Source organism: Tympanuchus pallidicinctus, unplaced genomic scaffold, assembly GCF_026119805.1.
Source record: "Tympanuchus pallidicinctus isolate F22 unplaced genomic scaffold, pur_lepc_1.0 scaffold9, whole genome shotgun sequence".
Taxonomy (NCBI): Eukaryota; Metazoa; Chordata; class Aves; order Galliformes; family Phasianidae; genus Tympanuchus; species Tympanuchus pallidicinctus.
In genome coordinates, this window is record NW_026294813.1 from 9,140,833 (window position 1) to 9,165,427 (window position 24,595).

General features: G+C 36.7%; 1 protein-coding gene across 1 annotated transcript in view; it reads left to right on the forward strand.

The window, feature by feature from the left end:
* Positions 1 to 24,595, forward strand: part of HCN1 (hyperpolarization activated cyclic nucleotide gated potassium channel 1) — a 192,024-nt gene that overhangs the window by 8,328 nt on the left and 159,101 nt on the right. Inside the window, exon 2 of the mRNA XM_052670119.1 lies at positions 13,954 to 14,377. Within this exon, the coding sequence (XP_052526079.1) occupies positions 13,954 to 14,377 (424 nt within the window). The remainder of the gene's footprint in view (positions 1 to 13,953; positions 14,378 to 24,595) is intronic.

The window sequence follows — 24,595 nt, forward strand, 5'->3', positions numbered from 1 at the left end:
TACGTACTGTATTCTGGTTGCCTCCAGACTTTTTTCCTCCTCTCCTGAAAATAAATACTGAAGTACTGATGTTCTCCATTTCTATTGTATCCTGCAATACAATCCCAGACTCTTGCTTCTCTTTAATGGCATGATTACACTGACAGATAGTATTCTGAAGTGAGCTGGACTTTTAGTGTATGTGTAGATATATCACAGGATACTAATGAAAAGTGATTTTTTGACTTTCTCCAGTCACATCTATGGATACTATACAGAACCTTTTAAAGATATGTGCGTAACATAAAATCAATGCAGCTTTACCAAGGAGATGGAATGTATTGATGGAAGACTAGAGGAATGGAGTCAGGTGTTCATATGACTGCTGAGAAGTCTTCCATCAGGTTCTGTAGTGACTTCTGTCTATCTGTTCATGCCATTTGCAGAACTTACGATGTGTGACATAGAGAAAATAATCTGTAGTAGGCAATACTACCACCTAGTAGTAGGCTTCCTCACAATGCATACTAGCAAGCTTCTGTCTTCCCCAAATATATCCTAGGCTATAGGTTTCTTGGAATGGTTGTGCATGTGCTCATTTGCATTGATTTCTCGGTGAAGGTAACATAGCCAAATTGTCTCTCACTGTGTTTCACCCTCACTTTAGTGCCAGACAAGCTGAACAGGAAAAAAGAGAGATTTTCTTTTTCCAATTAGGCATTAGTATGTAAGACAGAAAAGTGGGATCAAAATAAAAGTCGTAAAGTAAGGCAAGCATGTCCCTCTGCCTTCAGCTGTTCATTGGAGGCTTTCTTATTACTCGCCTTACCAAGAATACTTCAGAGATGTCCTGTTTTTCAGAGCTGGCGTCCAGTCTTCTTAGAAACTGCTATGTAGGTGACTCCTTAAATACTAAATCTGTCTGTTTCTGTATTTTCTTTAAACAATTTATTGTGGTCTAACTTTCAGGTAGTGAAATAGAGCTTATAAACAACAAGCAATCCTCATTTGAAAGTTTGCAAGAACACAGTGATGTTATCTGTGACAGATCATCTGAGCAGTTTTGTTTTCATTTTTGTTTTTATGAACATCTTTGCTCTTCCCTTATTCTGCTTTTCCTTCCCCTCTCCTCTGTCCCTTCCTGAAGATGCAGTGAATTCCTTTACAGAAATGGAAACAACAAAATGATGGTTTACTGTAATTTGTTTGCCCTGTGATATAGTTCCTTTTCTTACTGTGTCTAGTATGTATGAGCTGCTGAGCTGTTGGGCTGACTTCCTCTTGGTATTTGAACACAGTGTCTTGTAAACAAAAACTTGTTAAGATTTTTTTTTTTTTTTTTTTAAAGGAAAAATGGTTATATACACAATTTCCCATAATGTGACCATGTTGGTAGATTTCTTCTGGGAAGGCACGTTCCCAGAAGTTGAGTGTGCTGTTAATGTGTAGACTAGTAGCAATATATGTTGCCCAAATTGTCCCTCCAGCCCATTTATTGCCAGCTTGGGAATTCTACTGTTGCATACATCTATCACATTAAAGTTATAATTATAGGAGGCACACTTCTGTAATGCAGAGGAAGTGTGATATCAAGAGTAAAGCAGTGCCAGATGGCAGGCAGTTTAACAGAGCATTGTATAAGGGTCAAAATTGAAAATGTCTGAAGTCCAATGGCTTATTAAGCAGTAGATGTTGCATGTATGGGACAAGTGAGAGATAAGAAACCTAACTTAAGTATCCACGTGACCAAAATTGACTTTTAATTGCATGTGTTCTGTTAGTAAATATCTGAAATGCATGTTTTTATTAAGTTACGAATGTTTCTTGAAATTGGAGCAGAATATCAAGTGCAGTGATAGACTGCTGGGCAGTAGAGTTTGTACATGCATTTACTGAAGTCTTAAGTTTGTTATGATGGCTGATTCCTCTGACACAGATGCAAATATCTAGAAACAATCTCAAAATATTTGATGCTGAAAAGAGTTAAGTCTGGTGCCTAATATAAACAATAGCTCAACCGAATTAATGGTTGTAAGTACTGCTTGAAGGAATAAAGCATGTAGTGTTTGGTTTTGGGTTTTTTTTTGCCTATCCTCTAAACTGAAGATGAAAACTGAAGATGTTTTTGTTTCTTCATGATGTGTTTTCTTCTGTGCTGTCCTTCGCATGCAGGCTTGCTTTTTCTGGCGAGAGATGATTGACATTAAGATAGGTCTCTTCAAGACACCTTCAGTATCGTACACTTGTTGTCCAAGTATTGTACAGTGTTGTCCACTGGCGTTACTCAGTAATTTCCACCTGCCCTCCATCATTCCTATAGGGGAATGATGGAGGGTAGGAGACTGTAAAACCCTTTTTTTTAGTATGACCAGGGACATTCTGTCATTTTAAAGCCATCTTCACAGTCTATGTAGCATTGACTGATTTTCTATTTTTATGGAACGGCTGGAAAAATTGCAGTGAACTTCTGCTCCCACACTTGGTTCCTGCAGCATGGCAGTGATCAGATCTAGAAGGAGAGCCATGTTCACAGCCCAGGGAAGCAGGTACCAGAAGTCTGCAGGAAATGGTAGCAGATGTTGCTGCTCTGGTGAATGACTTCCTATGTTTTTCTTAGACCTAGGGATTCCACTGTGTTACTGAATTGCAGCTCATCTTAGTATTGAATGTACATGCTGGTTTTTGTCGTTAGCAAAAGAAATGGATGAAATGTGGTATTTAAGTTGGTTTAATGCTTCCAGTACAAAGTTTTCAATTTCTGGAACATCTTTGAAAATCTGAATTTTACCCCAGGCTCTGGACAACGTGAGGGAATATACAGAATATTAGATGAAGATGTGAGAGATTATGAGCCTGTACCTCTTTGGATGTCAAAACCTGGAGACCCAGGTACTTTTAGAGTCTGGACTCTGGCTGAACATCATCACATTCCAGCCTTAAGGGGTTGTAAATGGCAAGACTGATTTATCAATACTGTTGCCCATGTGAATGTTCTGAATTAATATATAATAAGAATTTGCATATTGTTTGTGTTCAATCTCATTCAGATATCTTTCTCTATAAAATGTGTATAGATGTAAATAAGTATACATATTTTGAATGTGCTGTTTACAGATCAGTATTTTTTCTAAGATTCTGGTGGAAGTTCTAGCAATAATTAGTTTCTTGTTGATTTCCTCCAATGAGTTAACAAAATTCATTTGGCTTTTTCTTATTATTATGCATCTGTAAGTTAAACTTTTTTGAATAGTTTGTAACTCGCTGTCCTCTAAAAGTTCTGCAGAAGTATTTGGCTAAACTAATTTTCTTTTAATTCTAAGGGGGAATTGGATTGTGGCTAAAATCTATTCTGAGATCTCCAAAGTAAAATATTTTCTTTTGCTGAAAGCCAGAAACCCATTTATAAAATTTAGAAAATTTCATTTTTGTAAAAAGGAATGAAAGATACACATCTGGCATTTCATTTGCCATGGAGAACAGATGTTCTTTTTGTTTTGGTATCTAAAAACAAGTCATTTGTCTGTGCAGTAGTAAATAGCTTCCTCGTTACTTTTGCTGCTCTATGCAGTTCAGGTCATAGGTCCCCAACCAAAGTTTCTTATTTAGAGCCGCTTATCAGTGGCTGCTATTAGAGCCAGCTTCACTTGCCATACTCACTTTCCCTTGTCACCCCTAACCTGGGTGATGTGCCTGATCACTGGAGCCATCCCATCCCTGGGGAGCATGAGTAGTCTTTGCTTTGAACTCGTGAAGGTTGGAGACTTTCTGTACCAAGAGAATTGACAGCCAATTGTGAAAAATGAAATGTGCTTCCAAAATATAAAGCTTGCTGGCAGAGAAGTAGATTATTCAATAATTCACTTTTATATTTTTTTCTGATAAATATTTATAGGTGAAGCACGTAACGGAGCCTGTGGTTAAGTTTGAGTAAGTTTTCAGATCTTAATATCATTACAATCTTTTATTTTTACAGGCTGAAAATTGACCTGTTTCTCTGCAGCTCAAAGAAATTGTATTTTTTTATTAAATAATAAAGGTGTGTGGATGGGAAAACATCCAATGTACCTATTTTTTTATAACATCTTCACTTTAAATTGTTTTGTCTCAGTGAAGATAGAATATAAACTTTTATATTAACTTGTATTTTGGTATCAAATGTCTTTCAGTATTTAAAACAACCATTTCATATGACTGAATTAAAAAATAATTAACAGATACATTTCAACACAAAAATTTAACACAGCTAAGGTTTTAGAAATGGATCTTGACCACTATTGCATTGTTATACTGCAGTGGGAATTCATTTTCAGCTGCAATCACAAGAAGCACATGCCCAGCAGTACTGCTCCTGGCAAAGGCATACAGGAAAGAGAAAAGCTTTCACTGCACGTTGAGGAAATCTCTCTGCTGTACCAGATATTGCAGGTTATCCCTTGCTTCACAGTCTGAAAAATATCTATTGAACTGGTGTTCACAAAGAGGATGTTAGTTCTCTTTTGGGGGGAGAGGGAAGGATCTTTTCTTCTTTCCCCTGAATAAAATTGCAAAAATGCTGTTTGTCAGTTGCATTCAGTTGCACCAACTGATGTCCACCCATAGATCTCAGAGATGCATTTTGCATCCCTAGAAACTTAGTTTGTATTTCAAAGCTCTACGTTTGGCCAAGATTACTGCAGGTTCTTTGTGAGAAGTTTTCTCCAGGATTTGGTGTGCGGAAGCCTGATAGAGAGTTGGAAGGTGAAGTAGCCTGTAAAGGAGGCAACAATAGGCAACATGTAGCGAGATCATGGCTAAATCTTAGTCCAGTAACTAGAACATGCTTGAGAATCATATTCTCGTTCTCGTTTGCTTTTCTGTTCTGGGTTTTCTTTTTTTTTTTTTTCTTCTTTTTTTTTTTTTTTTGTTTTTGTTTTAAGTGAATATCAAGTCAATCTGATCGCTGCTCTGTCTAGCAACATAATGAGCTGATTTGTTTTGGCAGTGCAGTCAGCAAGCTTGTGCTGTCAGAAGGATGGAAGGATTGAAGCACGCAGAATGTGAATTGGGAAGTCTTAAAAAATGTTAGTTGTGTTACACCCATTTAAATATTATGGAAGACAAATGGCTAACGGAGGGATTTGGATGCCAGCTGAATAATGAAACAAATAGTGGTTTCTTTATGTGATTGGCGTGAGGATGAGAAACCTGCACAATTTGCTTTTTGTGGGAGAGGCAGGTGTTTCACTGTATGAAGTGTGAATTAGTGTTTTGAGACATCATAGGGAAATCTGATATTGAAATTTCTAGCTAAGCGTTTGCCTTCTGCCCTGCATCACCCTCAATGTGGGTATATGGGGAGATTAAGCTGGCTTGTGGAAGGTGCTTCTGTTATCACTTCAAATATTTTGCATGGTACAAATTTCATCAATTAATTGATGTTTCAGTGGTATAAATGAATTGATAGCATAAGTTGAGTTTACAAAATATTGACTGAAACATAATGCAATTTTCAGCTCCTTCTTAGTTTAAAGGTCTTGCCTGAATCTTGCCTGAAACAAAAATTTCCAAGAGTTTTCTGCTTTCTGCTGACTAATAATTCATATTTGAAGTTACTTGTTAGCTTCTGTTCTGTTTTTTACAACGATATGCACAGAGACATTTTACACCTCATTATCAGAATTGAATTGTTAGTACATTTGGAAAATACCAGAAATACTGGCATCTTGTGTGCACTAAGCTGAATCTTAGTTTTGTTTTTGTTGTTGGAGATACTTACCTTAGAACATGAATATTCACAACTTGGTGGTAAAAAATCAGTGTCCTCACCATTGCTTGCCCCTAGGATGTATTGAAAATAACAAAGGAGTGCCTTACAAATAAGCTCTTGTCCTGATGCTCCTCTAAAGATAAGTAGAGAAAATAGACTTTTCTCTATTAACAGAAACATTTAATGTTTAAACATTACATTGATAGCTGGGAGATTGAATTGGTTAAGAAAATCTATTAAAGCACCTAATTAATTCTTTTTTCTTCCATAAATCTGTACGTTAACATATTAATTGTCATGTTAACCATAAGATTTTTGCTCATTTCTGTACTTTTTCAAAAGTACGGTCCTCTAAAGACAAACAAAAAAGAATGCTTTGACAATAATTTTATAAAGCTTCTCCCAGTTAAAGCCTCTCCACTTCTACTTCACATAGAAGCATCTTAAATGTCATGTTTCTAATTGGCACCCTTAACATTTCTGTCACTACAGAATTCCTAATGAATTCAAGTGCTCCAGCATGAGATTTGAGATTATTTTGCAGCTGGAATATTTTTAGATCTCCATCTCTTTCAGAGTTTCTCTCATGCTTATAAAGTGGTCCTTTCTAATTTGAGGATAGGAATACTTTTTGTCCCTTCCCCCAGATATCATCTGCTACAGAAATTTGCTGACAGTGTGTGGTGATTTGTGACTAATTTAAGGGCCAGCATTATGAATTTGAAACATCAGTTGGAGCACTACACAAAATGTTTCCCAATACTGAGAAGCTATGGCACAGCAATTTGAAAAGAGGGGGTGAATCCAGGAAAAACGCATCACTTGTACTGTAAGGCATGTTAGCTTTTGATAATCTGATATATTTATCTTGTGATTGGTGTGCAGGTTGCCATAAATAGATTCAGCATCTTCCAGCAGTAAATTCAATTGTGCATTTGGACTCTCCACCAGAATTTTTTTCCCCAGTTGGCAGCTATCTGGATGGGAGCACCAGCCTGTGCTTTTTCTGATGAGCAGAGCTAGTGAAAGGAGGAGCTGTGCAAAGGCAAGGGTGGTGTGGTGTCAGAACTCCATCGGGAGCATGTGCTGCTCTTGCCCAAGGTTAAGTGGAAGTCAGGCTTTAATTCTTCCTACTGTAGTTTAATAAGTTTCTCTGGAGAAAAAGTAACTGCAAATAGCAAATGTATTCAGGCACTTATGGTAGGGGATTTTTGGCCAAAACCAAAGAGACTTATTATTAAATAATAGTGCCATGTTACATAAATTTATCTTGTCCTCTTCATCCTTCTCCCCAGTATGCACTGTGGGTAATAACACTTCACTGACATTTATTTCTTCATCTCAGAATACTGTTAGTGCTTTAAAGTGCTATGAAACTTTGGGCAGAAGCTACTGGATGGGTACTAATAAGTATAGATCTTCTAATAAAATGTCACATCTACTGCCTAACAGTTGAATTTACTGAATATATACATTATTTTAATGTAGGTAAGTAATTTTGAAGTCATCATCTATGGACAGTACTGTGACTTTTCTCTCCCAGTAATCACGCCTGTAGAGCACTCAAGCTAAACATAAACAAATGCCATAACCGAAGAATTTTGAAAGTAGTAAATTGTTTTTCACTGGCTTGCCTGGGCCCTGGTCAGGTTCCCTGATGTAATTCCCTCATGTAATCATCTGCCTTGTGCATATAATCACAACTGTACAGCAAGCTGCAAATGTCCTGCACTGTTTTCTGTTATCAGGTAAAACTCACGGGGGGGAAAAAAAAGTAGGAAACCCTGTAATTTGTTAATTTTTGTATGCAGTGTATAGCTGTGTAATAAAGAGGAGTCAGCATTGCTGAATTTTATTTTCTCACTAAAAAAAAATAACAGTGGCGCATGGTTTGGGTCTCTGAACATACATGTCTAGGCTTCAAGTGAAGGAATTCAGTTCTGATCTCACATCAAATGGAGTTTTCTGACCATCAGAAATCTTCAATATTATTTATTTTGCTTGCTTTTAGTCTGAAAGAAAATGAAAACATTGAGCTAGAAGATTAATGAGGTCCAGTACTGCCCATAATTAAAGCCGTGAAACTGAATTTTCAGAACTTCAGCCTCCTCACACACCAGTCTCAGGCAGGTAGAGGAAGCTTTTCTGATGCTCCAGCAGCTTTCCTGTCTAATTCAGTGAGAGTTCATTAAGCTTAGTATGTGTTAAAGAAAAAAAAGGTAACAAATTTGTGTTAAATTTTCATCTGAGTTAGTAATTTCATCCTTAATTTGTAATATTTCTTCAGTTCAAGGTTAGGACTTGAAGTTCAGGAGTTAATCTTACTACTGTAAGCTGCTGCTTTAAAGTTGGTAGGAGTCAAGTGTTAAAGGGCGTGTGTCAGCTTTGTAAGATTGACAAAGGAAGGATCTGTCTGGCGTAACCCTTATCAAACAGGGACACCCAGAGCAGGATGCTGTCTATCTGAAGAACTGTGAGGAGGAGACTCCACAGCCTCTTTGGGCAAAAAAGATTCCTCATTAGTTTTCACTTAAAAGAAGGTAACAGTTTTCAGAGCAGAAATAGAGGGGAATAAAGAATATAAATGAAAACAATCAGGATAATATTTTATCTTAAAAACAAACAAACAAAACTCAACTTTTGCTTAAGGTTGGAAAAATCAAAAATTGGTGTAACTTAAGTAGTCTTTCATGTGCTACATCTAGAGTCCAGAACTTGTAAATCATGGAAGCACTCTACAATATATTTGCAACATGTAAACAGTCCTTCCATGCTGGGTGCTGACTAATATTCCTGGTCAAAATGTAAGAAATTTCATATTTCATTTACGTGCCGCCTTCTTAAAAGAAGCATGGTGAAATGAACACTTCTGCCATCAAGAAAAGAACTGGGGGTTCCTGATGAAAACCATCCCTTCTTCCTCCTCCTGTACTTTCCAACACATTCCAGTTATTCTCTGTGAGGTTCAGATGTTTTTTGGTTTGTCTAGCTTTGCTGTCTGTTACTTAAAGAATAACATCAATAGAGCTGCAAAGTAAGAGAAAGATAGCGTGCTCTGTGGGAATCAAATTCTGACATGGCTAATCGTGAGTTTAGTAGTTGTTACAGTATGCCGTAATGAAGTTTTATATTGCTATTATTTCTACTAAGATCTGTTCCATATAGCACATTGACTTCTCTGCTAGGTGAATTGATGATCCATGAATTAAAAGAAGAAAAGCTGTGTTAGAAGGTGAGAGAAGAACGCTGAGTAATTGCATCTGCTAGCTGATCAGTATATTTAAATAAAGAAGAAGACAGATTTTCTATGGAAAGTTTGTGAAAAATTTCATCAGATCTTGATTTTCTGTATCATCAGATTTGGATTTAAAGATATTTTGTAAAAAATTTGAATGTCTCCTTCAAAGTCCTTCCACTTCATAATGTATGGGGCTGATGAGTATTTATGGCTGAATAACATGAACTCGTTTCTTTTTCTGCTGTGTTTAAACAATCAAATTATTATAGTCTTTCTGGAAACTGGAAAACTGATCTTAAGGAAGGCCCTGACTACTCTGTAGCCTCAAGTCACAACACCCAGTGTCCTAGAGATGTTGCTCACTTTGTGATTTGTGACACTTCTGACAATTTCTGTTAGGTCAATCTGGGTGTACAATAAGAATAATCATATATTAAAATAGGCAGATTTGAGGACATTGGGACTGTCAATGGGCATTAACCTGAAAATAATAGGAAACAGAAATCTCAGTGACCTCTTACAGTGTTGTAAATGCAGCAAGTTTTGCAGCACATTAACTACTTGAGAGCTGAAGTTTTGTTCTTTAAAACTCAATTTTCTCTGTATGGAATATATGAAGTGGAAAATGAAGTGTCTGCTAGAATTTATAGTGCTTTACGTTACTGAGCTTTGTACAGACATTGATTAATTAGTACTAAATAGTTCTTCATCACTTCCTGGGTAGTCACATTTTAAACAGACTGTCCTATTCTGGATAACCAGTAGCAATAAACAAACTACCAAAGCTTCAGCGTGTTCTAGGAACATAAAGTGCACCTTGTAATCAGGGAGTTTGGAAATTATCGTTGATAAATTATGAGTGAAAAGATCACTGAAGGAGAACTAAATTCAAAATAATTTTACTTGACAATTTTAAAGTAACTATGATGTTTTTCTGCATAAAATGTTTCCTTAAAATGAGTAGAAAATTTCTAAAGCTGTCTTTTTATATTGCATTAGCACTTGAAGGTTTTTTTCACCTAAAGATGTTAGTACACTGAGAAGCATTTCAAATGGTTCAGTCTGGTATCTGTGGTTTCAATTAATGGTAAGTTGCAGTAGCTATACTGAGCTAGCTTTGCAGGAAGAGTGAACTGTCACTATTTACTAAGGTAGTTCTGGCTTCTTATTATGTGCTCTGAATGCTTGTTACCCCAGATTCATTTTTTTGCCTCATTCTCAGCAAGTTTGTGTCACAGCCTTACCACCACTCCCTTGCTTTTTGTCAACATTTCAGAACAATTTACATACATCTGGAGCTCTGAGATGGTAAGTTTTTAATATCTGTAACTACCCGCAAGGGGCTTGGAGGAATAATAATAATAATAATTAAAAAGCAAATAAAAATAGCTTAAAACAGAGAGGTACCTCTTTGTCTCAGTAGCAGCTCCTTGCACTGTCTCATAACGCTTTTTAGTAGGCCCTTGTTATGTGAATAGTAGGATGTTCTGAACCACTGGGCAAGGAAAGCACTGTATTACTTTCTTTGCATAGATCACCGAGGGCAATGCAGAGAATGGCATCTAGTTTTTCTCACCTGAGAAACAAGTATTGTATAGTGGAGCTAGGGAAGTAGTGTGTGGAAACGTTTTCCTGAAGGAGAACATATGATTCATTTCTGAATGAAAAATGAACTGTACAGTAATAAGACTTTTTCTAGCTACCTAATCAGATTATACTACATTGTGCACTAAAAATCAAAGCACAGAACTGATGCAGTCTCAGAGTCCTTAGCATTAGATTTTGTTACTGAAGCCCTGACTTTACCATAACTTTTGCTGACATTTAGTGTCAGAAGCACCAATGTTTTGCATAATCACCATGGATAACTATCCTTTAAACAGTATTATTGTAGGATAAACTCAGCTGATTCAGTATTAAATTTTATTTTGGCCGGGTAGCTGTTTTGTATGTGGCTTTGGTTAGCCTTAGTTATATAACTACATAACACCCTGCTGGTTAGGCTTAAGAGATCTAAAATCCAGGAATGGTTTGTTTAGGAATGAGCCACAGATACATGTACATCTCTTGTGATTATTTCTTTTCTATTTCCCATTCATTTCAGGATTCCTTACAGAATTCTGTTCTTCAGAAATGCTTTGTGAAATATTTTGGTTGAATACTTGTGGTAATTGAACCTGTCAGCCTGGAAACAGTAATATATAAATTTGTGGTTCCTTCTGCATTGTATTTTTAGTATACTGATAAGGCATGTAGTACAGCAGTAAGCCTACTGTAAGAATTAAAGAAACAAGGAAATACGTTTGGAAACTTGTGCCAGTGCAGAGGTATGGAAACTGTCACAAGTGTTAAGCACAAATACATTTATAGCATTGAGTCTTCACATTTGTTGTAAGACCAAAAATATGTAAAACAGAAATCTCACTGTAGTACATGGAAAATTACTTGTAAAGTCTATTTTATGCAGTTTCTCTGTGTATTAGTTACAGGAATTTTGATTCAACTGCTAGTCCAGACTATGTCTGTAGGCTTACCATAAAATGAAGAATTAGGAATTCTTATGCCAACCTCAGTCCACTATACCACTCTGGTTTTACTGTGCTTCACAGTTACAATTAGTTATTTTGTATTCTTAGATCATTCAAGAAGTATTTTCTGGATTAAGCTAAAAACAAAGGAAATTTATAAATCCAGATAATTTAGAGTACATATCTGGAATCTAATTAAAGATGTATGGTGCATGCAAATTTAGAAAAAAAAAATACATTTGTGATTCTGCAACACTTTTTCTCCTATTAAACTTATATAATTATTGTTAATTGCCATGGACTTTTGCCATGATGGGAGTGTCATGTAGCATGTGAGATGGTTTGTGCTAATGTAATGGAAGTGACCTGGAAGGGTGTACTGAATGCTGTGCTGGTGTCAGGTCCACCACACAGAACTCATTGCAGCTGTTGGCCTGCTCAGGTCCTGCAGAAACCATTCCTGCTCTTCTCTTCTAGAAAGTCTAGTGAGAACATGAGAAACTGATGGAGACCAGTTTCTGTGCCTTTCTAGGTCATTTAGCTGTATAGATCATGCTGCCTTTGCTTACTTGTAATGTTGAGTGCATGTAGTTGTGAACTATCTCACTTAGTGAACAAGACATCAATGATTTTTATGGAGTGATTCTAGAAGCATAGAGATACTGATAATACACATGGAAATGCATGAAAGTCATAGGATAACAAAATAGTGTAGACTGGGAGAAAGCTGTGAGAAGTCATCTAATCCCACTAACTGCTGAGTGTAAGACTACATAGTTATTTCTGGTTTTGGCTTCTGTGATTTCTTTCTTTTTCTGTGGTGTTATTCAAGCACTGTTATGGTATGATTGCCTTTGTAAGTACGTTTAATATGTTACCAATTAGATATTTGGGCTTCAATTTGGACAGAAACCAGAAAAAATAAAATAACTGCGTTGATAAGACACGAGTGGCAGTAGGCACCAGTATTACTTCTATGCACACACTATGTGCTATACACACGCTACGTGCAGAAGACTAGAGAGGCATGCAGGATTGAGTCCAGAGAGTGGCGGTCAATGGCTCAGTGTCTGGATGGAGATTGGTGATGAATGGTGTCCCCCAGCGGTTGGTGCTGGGGTCGATAGTTTTTAGTTTTTTTGTCAGTGACACCAACCGTGGAGTCAGGTGCACTCTCAGCAGATTTGCTGGTGACACCAAACTGTGTGGTGCAGTTAGCACACCAGAGGGTTGGGATGCCATCCAGAGGGACTTAGACAGGCTTGAGCAGTGGGCCCAGGTGAATCTCATGAGCAAATCCAAATGCAAGGTCTTGTATCTGGTTCAGTGCAACCCTCATTACCAACACAAGCTGGGGGATGAAAGGATTGAGTGTAGCCCTGCTGAAAAAACCTGGGGTACTGATGGATGGGAAGCAGTGTGCCCTCACAGCCCAGAAAGCCAAACCGTGCATCAAAAGAAGCATGGCCAGCAGGGTGAGGGAGGTGATTCTGCCCCTCTACTATGTGCTGGTGAGGCCAGGTGTGGAGTCCTCAGTACAGGAGTGACACAGACCTTCCCGAGCATATCCTGAAGATGGCCACGGAAATGAAGCAAGGGGTGGAACAGTTCTCCTATGAGGACAGGCTGAAAGAGCTGGGGCTATTCATCCTGGAGAAGAGGAGGCTGCGAGGTGACCTGTGAGGCCTTTCAGTATTTATAGGGGAGGTACAGCAAGGAAGTGGACAGGTTCTAGCAGGGTCTGTGGTGATAGAACAAGCGGAAATGGCTTCAAGGTTAAAGAGGATAGATTTAGGTTAGATATAAGGAAAAGGTCATTTGCAGTGAGTGTGGAGAGGCACTGGAAAAGGTTGCCCAGAGATGTGGATGCCTCGGCCCTGAGACTTTCAGACCAAGGCTGGATCAGGGCCTGGACAACCTGGCTTGGCTGTGGATGTCCCTGTTCATTGCAGGGGAGTGGGACTGGATGAACTTTAAAGGTTCCTTCCAACTCTGAGGATTCTGTTTCTGTGATTCCACGATAAGTCTGCGGGGTGTCACACATGCATCCCTTTCAGATATACCATTCAATGATTAGCACAGTATTGGCTTCATTCTAGATGCATGTTCTTGAGAAGTAAGGCAGATAATGGGAGATAATAATTACTATTCTACTGACTGTGCATACACAGGAATTAAATTTATGTCAGAATCAGGAGTTCTAGCATAAACAAAATGTTCAAGTAACCTTATATACATTTATTTTCTATATGAAGGCATAGTATAATTGCTAACATAATTTAAATGCTAACCTAAGATACTAATGCATTTGGGCAAAATTAACACTAAATTTCAGTATTGTAATTTATTTGTATGGAACCAAAAATGTAGTTGAAGTGAAATTAGCAGTGTGATAGAAGTCATTTTTCTAAGCAAGTTATGCCCACATTGCACCAACCATTCTGTTTCTTTCATTTTTTCAGATTTTACTGGGATTTAATCATGCTCATCATGATGGTTGGAAACCTTGTCATTATACCAGTTGGAATCACATTCTTCACAGAGCAAACAACAACACCATGGATTATTTTCAATGTGGCATCAGACACTGTTTTTCTATTGGACTTGATAATGAATTTCAGAACTGGGACTGTTAATGAAGACAGCTCTGAAATAATACTGGACCCTAAAGTCATTAAGATGAATTATTTAAAAAGCTGGTTTGTGGTTGACTTCATCTCGTCGATACCAGTGGATTATATCTTTCTCATTGTAGAAAAAGGAATGGACTCAGAGGTTTACAAGACAGCAAGAGCACTTCGTATCGTGAGATTTACAAAAATCCTCAGCCTGTTACGCTTATTACGCCTTTCAAGACTGATTAGATACATACACCAATGGGAAGAGGTAAGAGACATACATACAATCATAACATTGTTTGCTTCTGTTCCCATAAAAACTGGTCAGGTACCTCTGAAGAGCTACTCAAGACCCAGGTTAGAATAACAGGCTTTTACTCACCAGTTGGCATAGTTACAGAGACATGCTAGTAGAAAGCCCTTTTGGAAGAAAGCACAGAGCAGTAACCATCTTCTGTCTGATAACCACAGAAATAAAGTGTGTAGGATTGTCAGCGCAATTGGGATGGACGAACTCCTACATCAGAAATTTTAGCAGCCGCCTAAAACTGCCCTTGATTTTGGTGTTTAGCATTTAGAAGTAAGAAGTAAATGCTCTTTCAGTCACAGAGAACTAGAGAACTTTATATATATGTATTCATTTAGACACAGAAGAAATTGAAACCACTTTTAATTGAGTAGATTTCCTAGAACATTCATTGTTTCAAGGCTGTATGAAGGCTGAATTCTTTATAAAAATGGGGAGTTCAAATTTTGAGTCATTTCCTTCTAAACTGTCAACTCCACTATTTGTAGATGTGACCTTAAGCTGCCTGCCAGTTTGGCTTGATGACATTTACAGAAAATTATGGCATTCCCTAATTTGGTTTGCTTATAGTTAGGAAGCATTTGAATCTTTGGCACATATTACCATGATTCAGGCATTTCATTTCTTGCCTGTCCCCATTTCTGCAGTTTTAAATATCATAATATGTTTTAAAAGGAAGTGCTAAAAACATAGGAAAAATAACTGCTGTTTTCTACGTATTTTTTTGCAGCAAGTGTTATAAGAATTATTTCGTATTTTCACTGAAATGCTATTTAAAAACTGCATTTATTTATTTAAATGAACATTTAGAAAATTAAATTAATACTGGAGAATGATTTTCTACCATTTATGTGTTTGTTTTTTTTCTGCTAGATACTCTGTTTTAAAGTATTATGTTCACTTTCTGGTTTAGCAGAAACCTCAGTGCTGATCCTCCCCAAAAACAAAATCAGATTATATTAAAACCAGCATGAGGCTGAATGATACTAAATATCAAATGTTTAACAAATTTATAGTTGTTTCTCAAAAACCTGAAATAGGTCATTATTTTTATTAGTATGTTTTGTAAATTCTACTTCTTTGCCTCCACATAATGGAGTGTAACTATATTTTTGACACAGAAATGGAGCCCTGTAGTTATGTACTCAATTTAACTGAGGCAAATGATTAAGCATATCTTGCAGTTCTACCATAAAGCTGTACTTTTGTCTCCTCTGTGCTTTATAGAGAGACAACCTTCTGAAACACGTTCAATGACATTATAATCTGGCAGCTTGAATTAATAGCTTGCCACTGAAAGGCCCTACTAAGAACAGAAATGAATACTTTTTTCCCCCTTTGCTTCTCTGTTATCAATGATAAATCAAGTATTCTAAATCAGAAATAGTTGAATCTAGAGCTGACTAGGACTAGAAGTGACCAGAAGATCTTGTCCTATCTAGCAATGCCTATTGCTGTTGTAATCTATAGTTCAAGGCTGCTAATTTCCCCAAGGTGCTTGATTGTAACCTCATCTTTGCCTCTTTTGGTAATACTTAAATAATGCTAGCATTTATTAAAAATGAGTCGAGTCCATCTTTTTGTGTTGAGTAACACATTCTAATGCTTGCTCATTTCTCAGGAAGGTGGAAAGGGATCAGAAGTATTATTGTTTCTGGGTCTGAAACTGCAGGGAGGCAGCAGTGGGCTTCATGACTACTTTGAACAAAGACTTCTACTGCCTGGGAGAGTGTGCAAGATACCCTGAGATGAACATAGGCTGAATGAGCTATTGATAAATCCTAAAATGAAAATTAGACAAAGTAAAATAAAACAAACCTCTTTTCTCTAGCATATTATGCATATCAGAAGTCAGGGCAGTCATATGGAATTTTGTGTTTGGCTTTTGCTATCACAACAGTGATGTATGGAGATGTGAGACTGTACTGCACAATGATCGAGGACAACTTTGGAGAAATTGAATGTTGCAGCACTGTAAAGTTTTAAAATGGCAAAACTGGATAGCCAGACTTAGTTTAATTTGGATATGATGGTCAGATGATCACACAGAGGCAGTCAGTCAATGAGACATTTGCTGGTCGTGATAATATGTTCTGTACTGTGTGTACACATGAACTACAGAGAGCATCCAGTGACTTAATTTTTATAATACAGAGCTGGAGTCTAAGTGTTTCAATGGATTGAATATTTGTTGCCTATGGGCTGACATGTTGTTTTTCGGTATTATGAAGTTATGTATAAAATAATACATTGTATGCAAAATAATATCAAAAATATTGAGAAGACAGATAGCAGCTTGTTCTTTGCAAATTGTGAAGCATAGACTTCCTGGAAAACTGATAAATGAGCAAGCCAGGTTGTGTAACAACACTGCTATCCCACTGAAGTATTCGTATGACCTTAAATAGTAAAGATAGGTTGAAATTGGAGTTTTTCATTTTCTTAGTATCACATACCTAATATTCAGTTGGTTAGTATCCTAAACTCTAAGAGGAGTTGGCAAAAATGTTAGAGATTTTTATAAGACACTAGTGAAACATAGTTTGTTTTCTTTCTTTCCATTATTATTTACATCGATGAAATTGGTGTCAATCTGCTGTCAGTTCCATCTAGGTAAGCAGTATTTGTGTTGCAGAAGCTTTCTTCTTAACTGCTAAAAAGTAACAGAGATCCCTAATAGGCATGGATGGATTGATATGTTGGTCTGCTGTAAATAGTTTGCCAGAACAAATGACTGTAAAAATGAGAAGAAACATTTAAATGAAAGTATGGGGGACGTGTTGAATTTGCAAATGTTTTTCATCTACAGAATCTGATATGCCAGTCTCTTAAAACCCAAAACAACAAAGAGATAATGAAGAGATACTTATTTTAAAAAAATTATGTAATATAGCATTTAGGGAAACATATTTATTTAAAATGCTGATTGCAGAAATTGTTTTTGCAGTGATTTCTGACTCTTCATTTGTTGCTTTTGTTGTTGTTGTTGTTGTTGTTTTTGGTTTTGGTTCCAAAAAACAAACAAACAAAAATTCCTAACTAAACAAACAAAGAAACAAAAACACTGGAAAAGCAGAACGCAAGCATGAACTACAGGATCTATTGTATATGTACTTTAATGTTACTATATTCAGATAATCCAGCAGGACTCAACCTGTATCATTATGCTGACATGGTCAAGAATTGAATATGCAGAGAACTAGACAGTGAATAACATAAAAACAAAGCTGTAATAAACTATGTTACTGAAATAGAATAATTGTAAATATGGAGTGGTGACATCCATAAGTCTTTTTCAGAAAATCATTCTAAAAGTATTGAGATTGATTTGTTTAAGCTCCCATACATTTTAGATAGATATGCTCTCAACTTGTAAGTTGTGTTACCAATGTTCACAGATAACCAAACAATTAAAAGGTATTCAGAATTAAGAATACATGCACTGTTAAATTATTTTATGTTCTGAAATAGAAAGTCATTCTTTTCCTCTGAGTTTCAATAAAGAGATTACAAATGATTCACCACTTTGAATTTACCCATGGTAGAAATTTACTGATTTTTTCAAATAACGATTTTCTCCAGAGGCTTCTTAAAAACAGACTTCAAAAGCCTTTCTTAAAGCTATTCTAATTGCAGGACAAGACCTAGTAGAAGTGCCAGTAAAGAAAATTCTTACTCCTAAAAATGGTCCATAAATATTTCATTCTGAGATGCCTGATTCTTTGGTATTAGAACAGATTTTAAAGTCACAGATTGCTTATTGCAAGATTTGCAAAGAAGTTTAGGTTTTGCAAACATTCATACATGAGAATGTTTAGTAATTTTAAATTGCATCATGTTTTATTTTGATTTGGCTGGTACTGAAATCTGGTACCTCAGTTGGGTAACCTTTTCAAGGTTAATGAACATACCAAACATTTGATAGGCATTCTTGCTTTGCTAAAGCTCCATTCTTACATGAAACTTATTCCCCAGATTTCTGAGCACATCACACAAAGTGTCTTTAATTTTTACTGTATTATTTCTACAATCACAGTTATACAGAGCTACCAAATCTCATAAATAAAAGCTGTCTTGAAATCTGAGCCTCACTAAAATGTTTAAGAATTAAGTAAATACGGAAGTGCTTTGCCAAATCAAGTTCTGTAATAACAGTTTAATCTGTCGCTTCCATGTTACACAATCCCAATTGTCTTTGATGAACACTAGGTGTCCCCTCTTTGTTCTGCTTGTTAATAACCGTACAGGAATGTATATATAACTAGATGTGATGATGATAACTACCTGAAAAGCATACTGCATAACATGTTTGTGGTACCTGGATGACAGAACAGGATTTGTACTTGAACAGCATACAATTTCTGTGGTAGGTATACATCACTCCCTTTATTATGTCAAATCTCTTCATTCCCTTATAACCTGCTGAGAAGACTAGATTTATTGTGTCTCCTTTGGATCACTTACTAGCATACAGTGTGACAAAGGAGAGATGATGACTTAGCTGGGTACTTGGTGGGGCTGGGTAAAAACAATGTTACATCTTTACCACTGGCATTATTCATTTTTCTGTGTCCTCAGTAAAAGGACAATGAAGAGAGGACTGTGTCTCCAAAGATGCCTTCTTTTGGTTGATGGTGTTGTGCAGTGCTCTTTGCTTCAATTAACAGAAATGGGAGTCGACATAATGTTTTTGCTTTCTTTTTATTTCGTTTTAATTCCTCTCCTCTGTGGCAGTAGTTTAATCCTGTAAAGTTGTATCGCTTACTGTAATACAGCAAAAAAGACACCAGTACAGTTCATTTTAAAAAATGATTTGGTATACAGTAGGACATACTTGTTTATTGCCTATTACAGATGCATCAATCAAATCTGAATCATCCAGCTCATAGGAGTTACAGGGAAAAAAACTGGTTAACTTCAGAGAGAAAGAAGATGTAGTAGGAGTAGGAGAGCCTACCTTCTCTTACTGGCAGTCTTAAAGCCTCTAAAATTTTGCAGAAAATTGTCTGTACTGATTTCTTTGGCTTTCTTGCCATTGAAAAGACTGAAATAGGAGAAAATTCATATTTTCTGCCAATTTCAACTGTAGGAAACTGAAAATCAAGTTTTCCTTTTTTTGGGGGGGGAGGGAAATTGTGCTTGGAAAATGCTGCATGCCTAATTTATATAAATGAGTGAGCTTGTGTTTAGCACTGAGTAAGCTACTCAAACCAGGGTAAAATATTCATGCTGTTGTCTATGTCGTTTCTCATTGAGCAGATATTTGATCTCATGTACACATCTCACACAGATGACTTCCATTTTATGCTGTGCTGTGTCTCAAGACACCTGATTTGTAATCCTATTATAAAGTTGTCTTTACCAGGCGAAGGTGTTGTCATGTGTACTTGACACATGCTGACCTCCTTCACTTCTTGCGTAATCTAGACAGGAAAAAAACATGCTATTTGCTTGTGACTTGAATTGCAAAGTCTAAAAGTGTGCCTTGCTCAACACAGCTATGGTAGTAGAACGTATCTGTAGGTTCATCAGAACACAGAGGCCCATCCATGTCAGATGGCTGCTTCTATTATCCATATGGAGTTGGATGGTTTGGTAGAAAGCTCTCAGATGTTGAGAAGGACAGCATTTAAGAAGTTTTATGCTGGTTTTCAAGTAAAGGCTGTTCCATTTTGAAGCACGTTTGTACTTTTCTTATAATGTGACAACAGCAAGTATTCTATTCCAGGTAGGTTTAATAATCTACTTCAGTTGCATTGTGTTAATTTGTATTTTTGGATTTTGAGCATGCAAAAAAACTTCTGTGTCCCCCCTCTGCATTTAATAGGAGCATTCCAGTATTTTACATTTGGATGTGAATCTATTCATGGCACCTACTCAGGGCTGCTTTATTATAGGGTTTCTACTTGAAGCTATACAAGCTGATCAAGCAGCATGCAGAAAAGGATACCCAGCCCAGTTCCTCAGGGGGAACACACTGTTTGTGCCTGTGAGTTATGCTGGCTGTTAGGTCATTACGGGTAGGACTCGTAGTGCTGGTATTCCTCCATAATTTGATTGTGATGTTGCCTAATGGATTGTCTGTCTCTGACAGCAATTAAAACTGAGGTATTTTATCTGTAGGCACTGATCCTGTAGAGCCAGAACCCTTACTGCTAGCTGTTTTCTCTCCTTACTTAAAATTAGAGAATATAAAAGCAGTTGAAGCTATTGATGCTGGCTTGATTGTTTAATTCTAGTCTACTGAGTATCATTTGCTTATATGCGTAGAACTGAAATGATAGAAGAATTCTACAAATAAATAACACATTGATTCTGAAATAAAGCATGATATACTGTGGAAGAGTATGCAAGTTGAAACATTTTCATAACAGCAAAAGGCAGTCTCATGACGTACAGATATGCAAGTCTGAGTGCTTAAATAACATATTTTTCTTCTCTGTCACATTATATACAAGCCTGCTCTGTACGTTTTGTTAGATAGGGCACCCAATCCTGACTGAATTGGTAGTGTTCAAAATATGGGAATGTAATGGAGCTTATTTCCTAGAAATCTTAGTGTTTATATGTACTGTCAAAGTTTTAACAACAGGTCACTACATTATGCTCAGCTCTGCATTGCTTTTTTATGTATTTCAATGAAAATTAGATATCAGAGCAACTAAAGCATATGTGCATGAGCTGTCACTGATGTAGGTGATGGAGCACACTGAAGTTTGTATTTGTTCACTCTTTTAAATTCTGTACAACAGTAGGAAAACACATGTAACTGATAGTGACAATTAGAAGACATTATGATCCATCCTCTCCTAATAATAGAATACTAGCTGCCAAAAAAGAGCAGCAGATTTTTAGAGCAGGCAATTACTGAAATGCAAGCAAGACATAGTATTCTGTTCTTTAATTTCCTATTTTGCAATTTAAGTATAATAACTTCCACAGAAAAATATCTTTCTTCCTACAGACTAAATAGGAAATGTTATGAATGTGAAGTTTTTCTCTTCATCTCGTTACTCCATAGTGCCAACAAGGTGTCTTTCGTGTGTAAGTACACTGACATAGTAATTGTGCAATGTCAGTTTTCCCTAGGAGATAAACTGAGGTCTTAAATAAATCTCCCTGAACTGAGACTCTGGAAAATAATGCCTTGTATAGTAAGTATTCTTGCTGGTATTCTTGTCGGATCTTTTATTTCTATTTTCGCTTACATAATACCGACAGATTTTAAATTTGCACCCAAGTTTTCTTTGTTTTCATTTTCGTGTAGTTGCTTTAGATATTGCTAGGGATTCATTATCACTGCTTAAGGCTGTCTGAAGAAGACTAACTGGTCTAATAAGATTTTACAAGGCTTTTTTTTTTTTTTTTTTATAGAATGCAACAGTGTGTCTTCACATTGCTAATCATTACTAATTGAAAGTTGAGGAGGAAATTATACTGGAAGAATAAAAACTGATGGTCAGAAGCTGAGTATGAACAATTTTGACTTTTTCCTAACATTTGGCTTCGAGAATCATTTCACTTCTTAAGTAATCGTGTATTAAAGGATAAGTTATATAGATTTCAAGCTGATACAGTTTCATCTTCTACTTCATGGGGAAAGTTGTCAGTTGCTGTGAACACTTCTTTAAATTAAAATAAAAGAAATAAAAAAGCAATAAAATAAAACTAACCCACCAGTTATGTTCCTCTCTCTGTGTAGAACACCGTGCTTCTGAAACTGCAGGCTTTAATTAATGTGGATTCTTAGGCACTGCCTCAATTGTCTTAAGTCTCAGAGGTAGAGAAGTGAGATTGGGCAGACCAGCCTGCCTCATCACCCTTCCTCACTTATGTCGTGCTCCTTAATTTGTCTGGGCACTTTGTCAAATGAGATCAGGGAAATAATACCGATTCACCACCTGTCAGCAGGCTGAGGATCATGCTCTGATTTTGATCAAATTTGACTACCTTCTAACTCAGCAAAATACTTGGGATGCTACTTGTTTGAAGAGTTGCTGACTCACACTGAAGACCGTGGAATAGGAGTTTAATAGTTAATTAGGAGCGGGATTCTACTTTACAAAGCTAAAGTGGTCTAAATTAACCACTCAGGGAGAAAGAGGCAACTGTATAAACCTATTTAGAGACTACTGAGGAGCTGGGTTGGCAATGTAGAAATAGCTTTTCCAACTCTAAGTTGCCTTCTGAGTTATTTCTAACCTGAATTTCATGGAAAGAAACCTGAATTTCATCGAGTTTATTCCATGACATTATCTCACATCCCATATGCGTAATGTATGATTTAAATATAGTTGCAACCTGAAAAGAATGAGCAAATAACCTAATTTAGAGATTGAAAGCACTGTGCTCCTTGCTGCTGAGCAGGAATTAAAGCTGTAATTGAACTGCTGTGCTGCTCAAACAGTTCTGCATGGAAAGCGTGCTCTCTTCCTCATTGCTTTCATCTTCTTTAATCCAGACACGTGCTTTGACATAGCCCTTCCATTCGTCTAGGCTCATAGTCTTTTCCTCTTACTGTTATCTGAAAACAGCTCTTTTTTCAGCTTCTTTGCTTTAGAGCCAATAGCAGCAAAATAAACTGCATCTGCACCTTTTAGTTGTGCTGCTTTGCTCAACATCATAGCATTGTTGATCTGGCATGAACTACTTCCAGGTGGTGCTAAGTATTATTACAGTCTTGGTGTTGAATGGATATGCATCTCTAGAGATCCCTCCCTGCACCCAGGTGGGTGCTACTGGATGAGAAGCTGGGCCAATGGGATCCATGGCTGCCTAGGAGAAACCATCTGAAAAGAACCATCTGAAAGGCTGGCTAATTATGATGGGACAGCTGTCATCTTGCCAGAGCACTGAGCACTATGCTGACTATAGACAACAGGAAATATGATACTGTCAAAAAAGGGGGGAAAAAAAAGAAAAAAAGAGAGAAAATAATGGGAGAAGATATTGAAGCAACTTGAACAAATATGCATGCACATATTCGTGTGAATAATCTTCAAGTGTGAGGGTTCCTGAGACGGCTTACATACCTCTCAACAGAAACCCAAGAAAACTGTCCTGCTTAAGTTTTTCCATCTCCAGATAAATTCTTCATGTGCAGTTTACCTTGCTTGGCTTAACTTATTAAAAGGACTGTGATAGCAAAGTTTTCTCTCCTTGCTAATGCTTCTTTTCATGCCTTTAAGATAGTGACATACAAGATTAATGGCCAGAATCTGAAACTGGAGAGAATGGTGACATGCATAATTCAGAATGAATCTGTTTGCAATGCTGCTTTACTGTGGGATTTCCAAAGCATAGTACTGAAAAAGGTGTAGTAATGCTCCTTAAGTTGTTTGATTCCTCAACCAGAGACATGAACTTGTCTTCATCTGTTGCAAAATTGACAAAGTGTTTCACTTGAAAATTGTTTACCATCTTAGGAAGTTTAATGTTGGGTATGTTTTCAACAAAGAAGTGGAAAAATGTACAACTAAAATGTGGTTTCAACAGGCAAGGAGTAAGTTTTAGAATTGCTGCATTATTTTGATCACCAAGGAAATTTAAGCTGTTGTTTACAGACAAGTAACTTAATATAGGCACACCATGCTGTAATCAGCACTTCAGTGGTTTGTCTGATTTCATATATTTTCTCAAGGATAAGATACTCTTTTCTTGTGGAGACTTTCCAGTGAGCTAAGCCAAGCACTGGCTTTCTTTCAGTGTTAATCATGTAAATACATTTTTAACTATCACCTATTTTGTTGATGGCTAGACCAATCAATCATATCATAAATGTGTCATTATTTGTCCTTTTTATAATGTGACATTTTTAGTAATTGAATGCACATCTTAGCCTTGTATGGATTTGTATCTGTATTTCTGTTCATGTTTGAGTGTCACAAATGTGCGTTCTGATGGATCATTTGAAAACAGTTTTTTTAAAAATTCTGTCTGTTTATTGAGGCTCTTGATTGACAGAGTAACTGCCAGACACTGACAATGAAGGTATTAAAATACTTTCCTTGGATAGAATTAGTCAATACTGTAAATTTTTTTTTAATCAAAGAAAATCAATGAAGATACTGCTTATTTTCAAAATAATTACAAAACAAATTCTAGCTGAACTGTGCCTGGCTTCTTCCTTTTCATTTAATCTTCCCATCATTTTCCCATGGAAGATTGTAAAAACAAAAC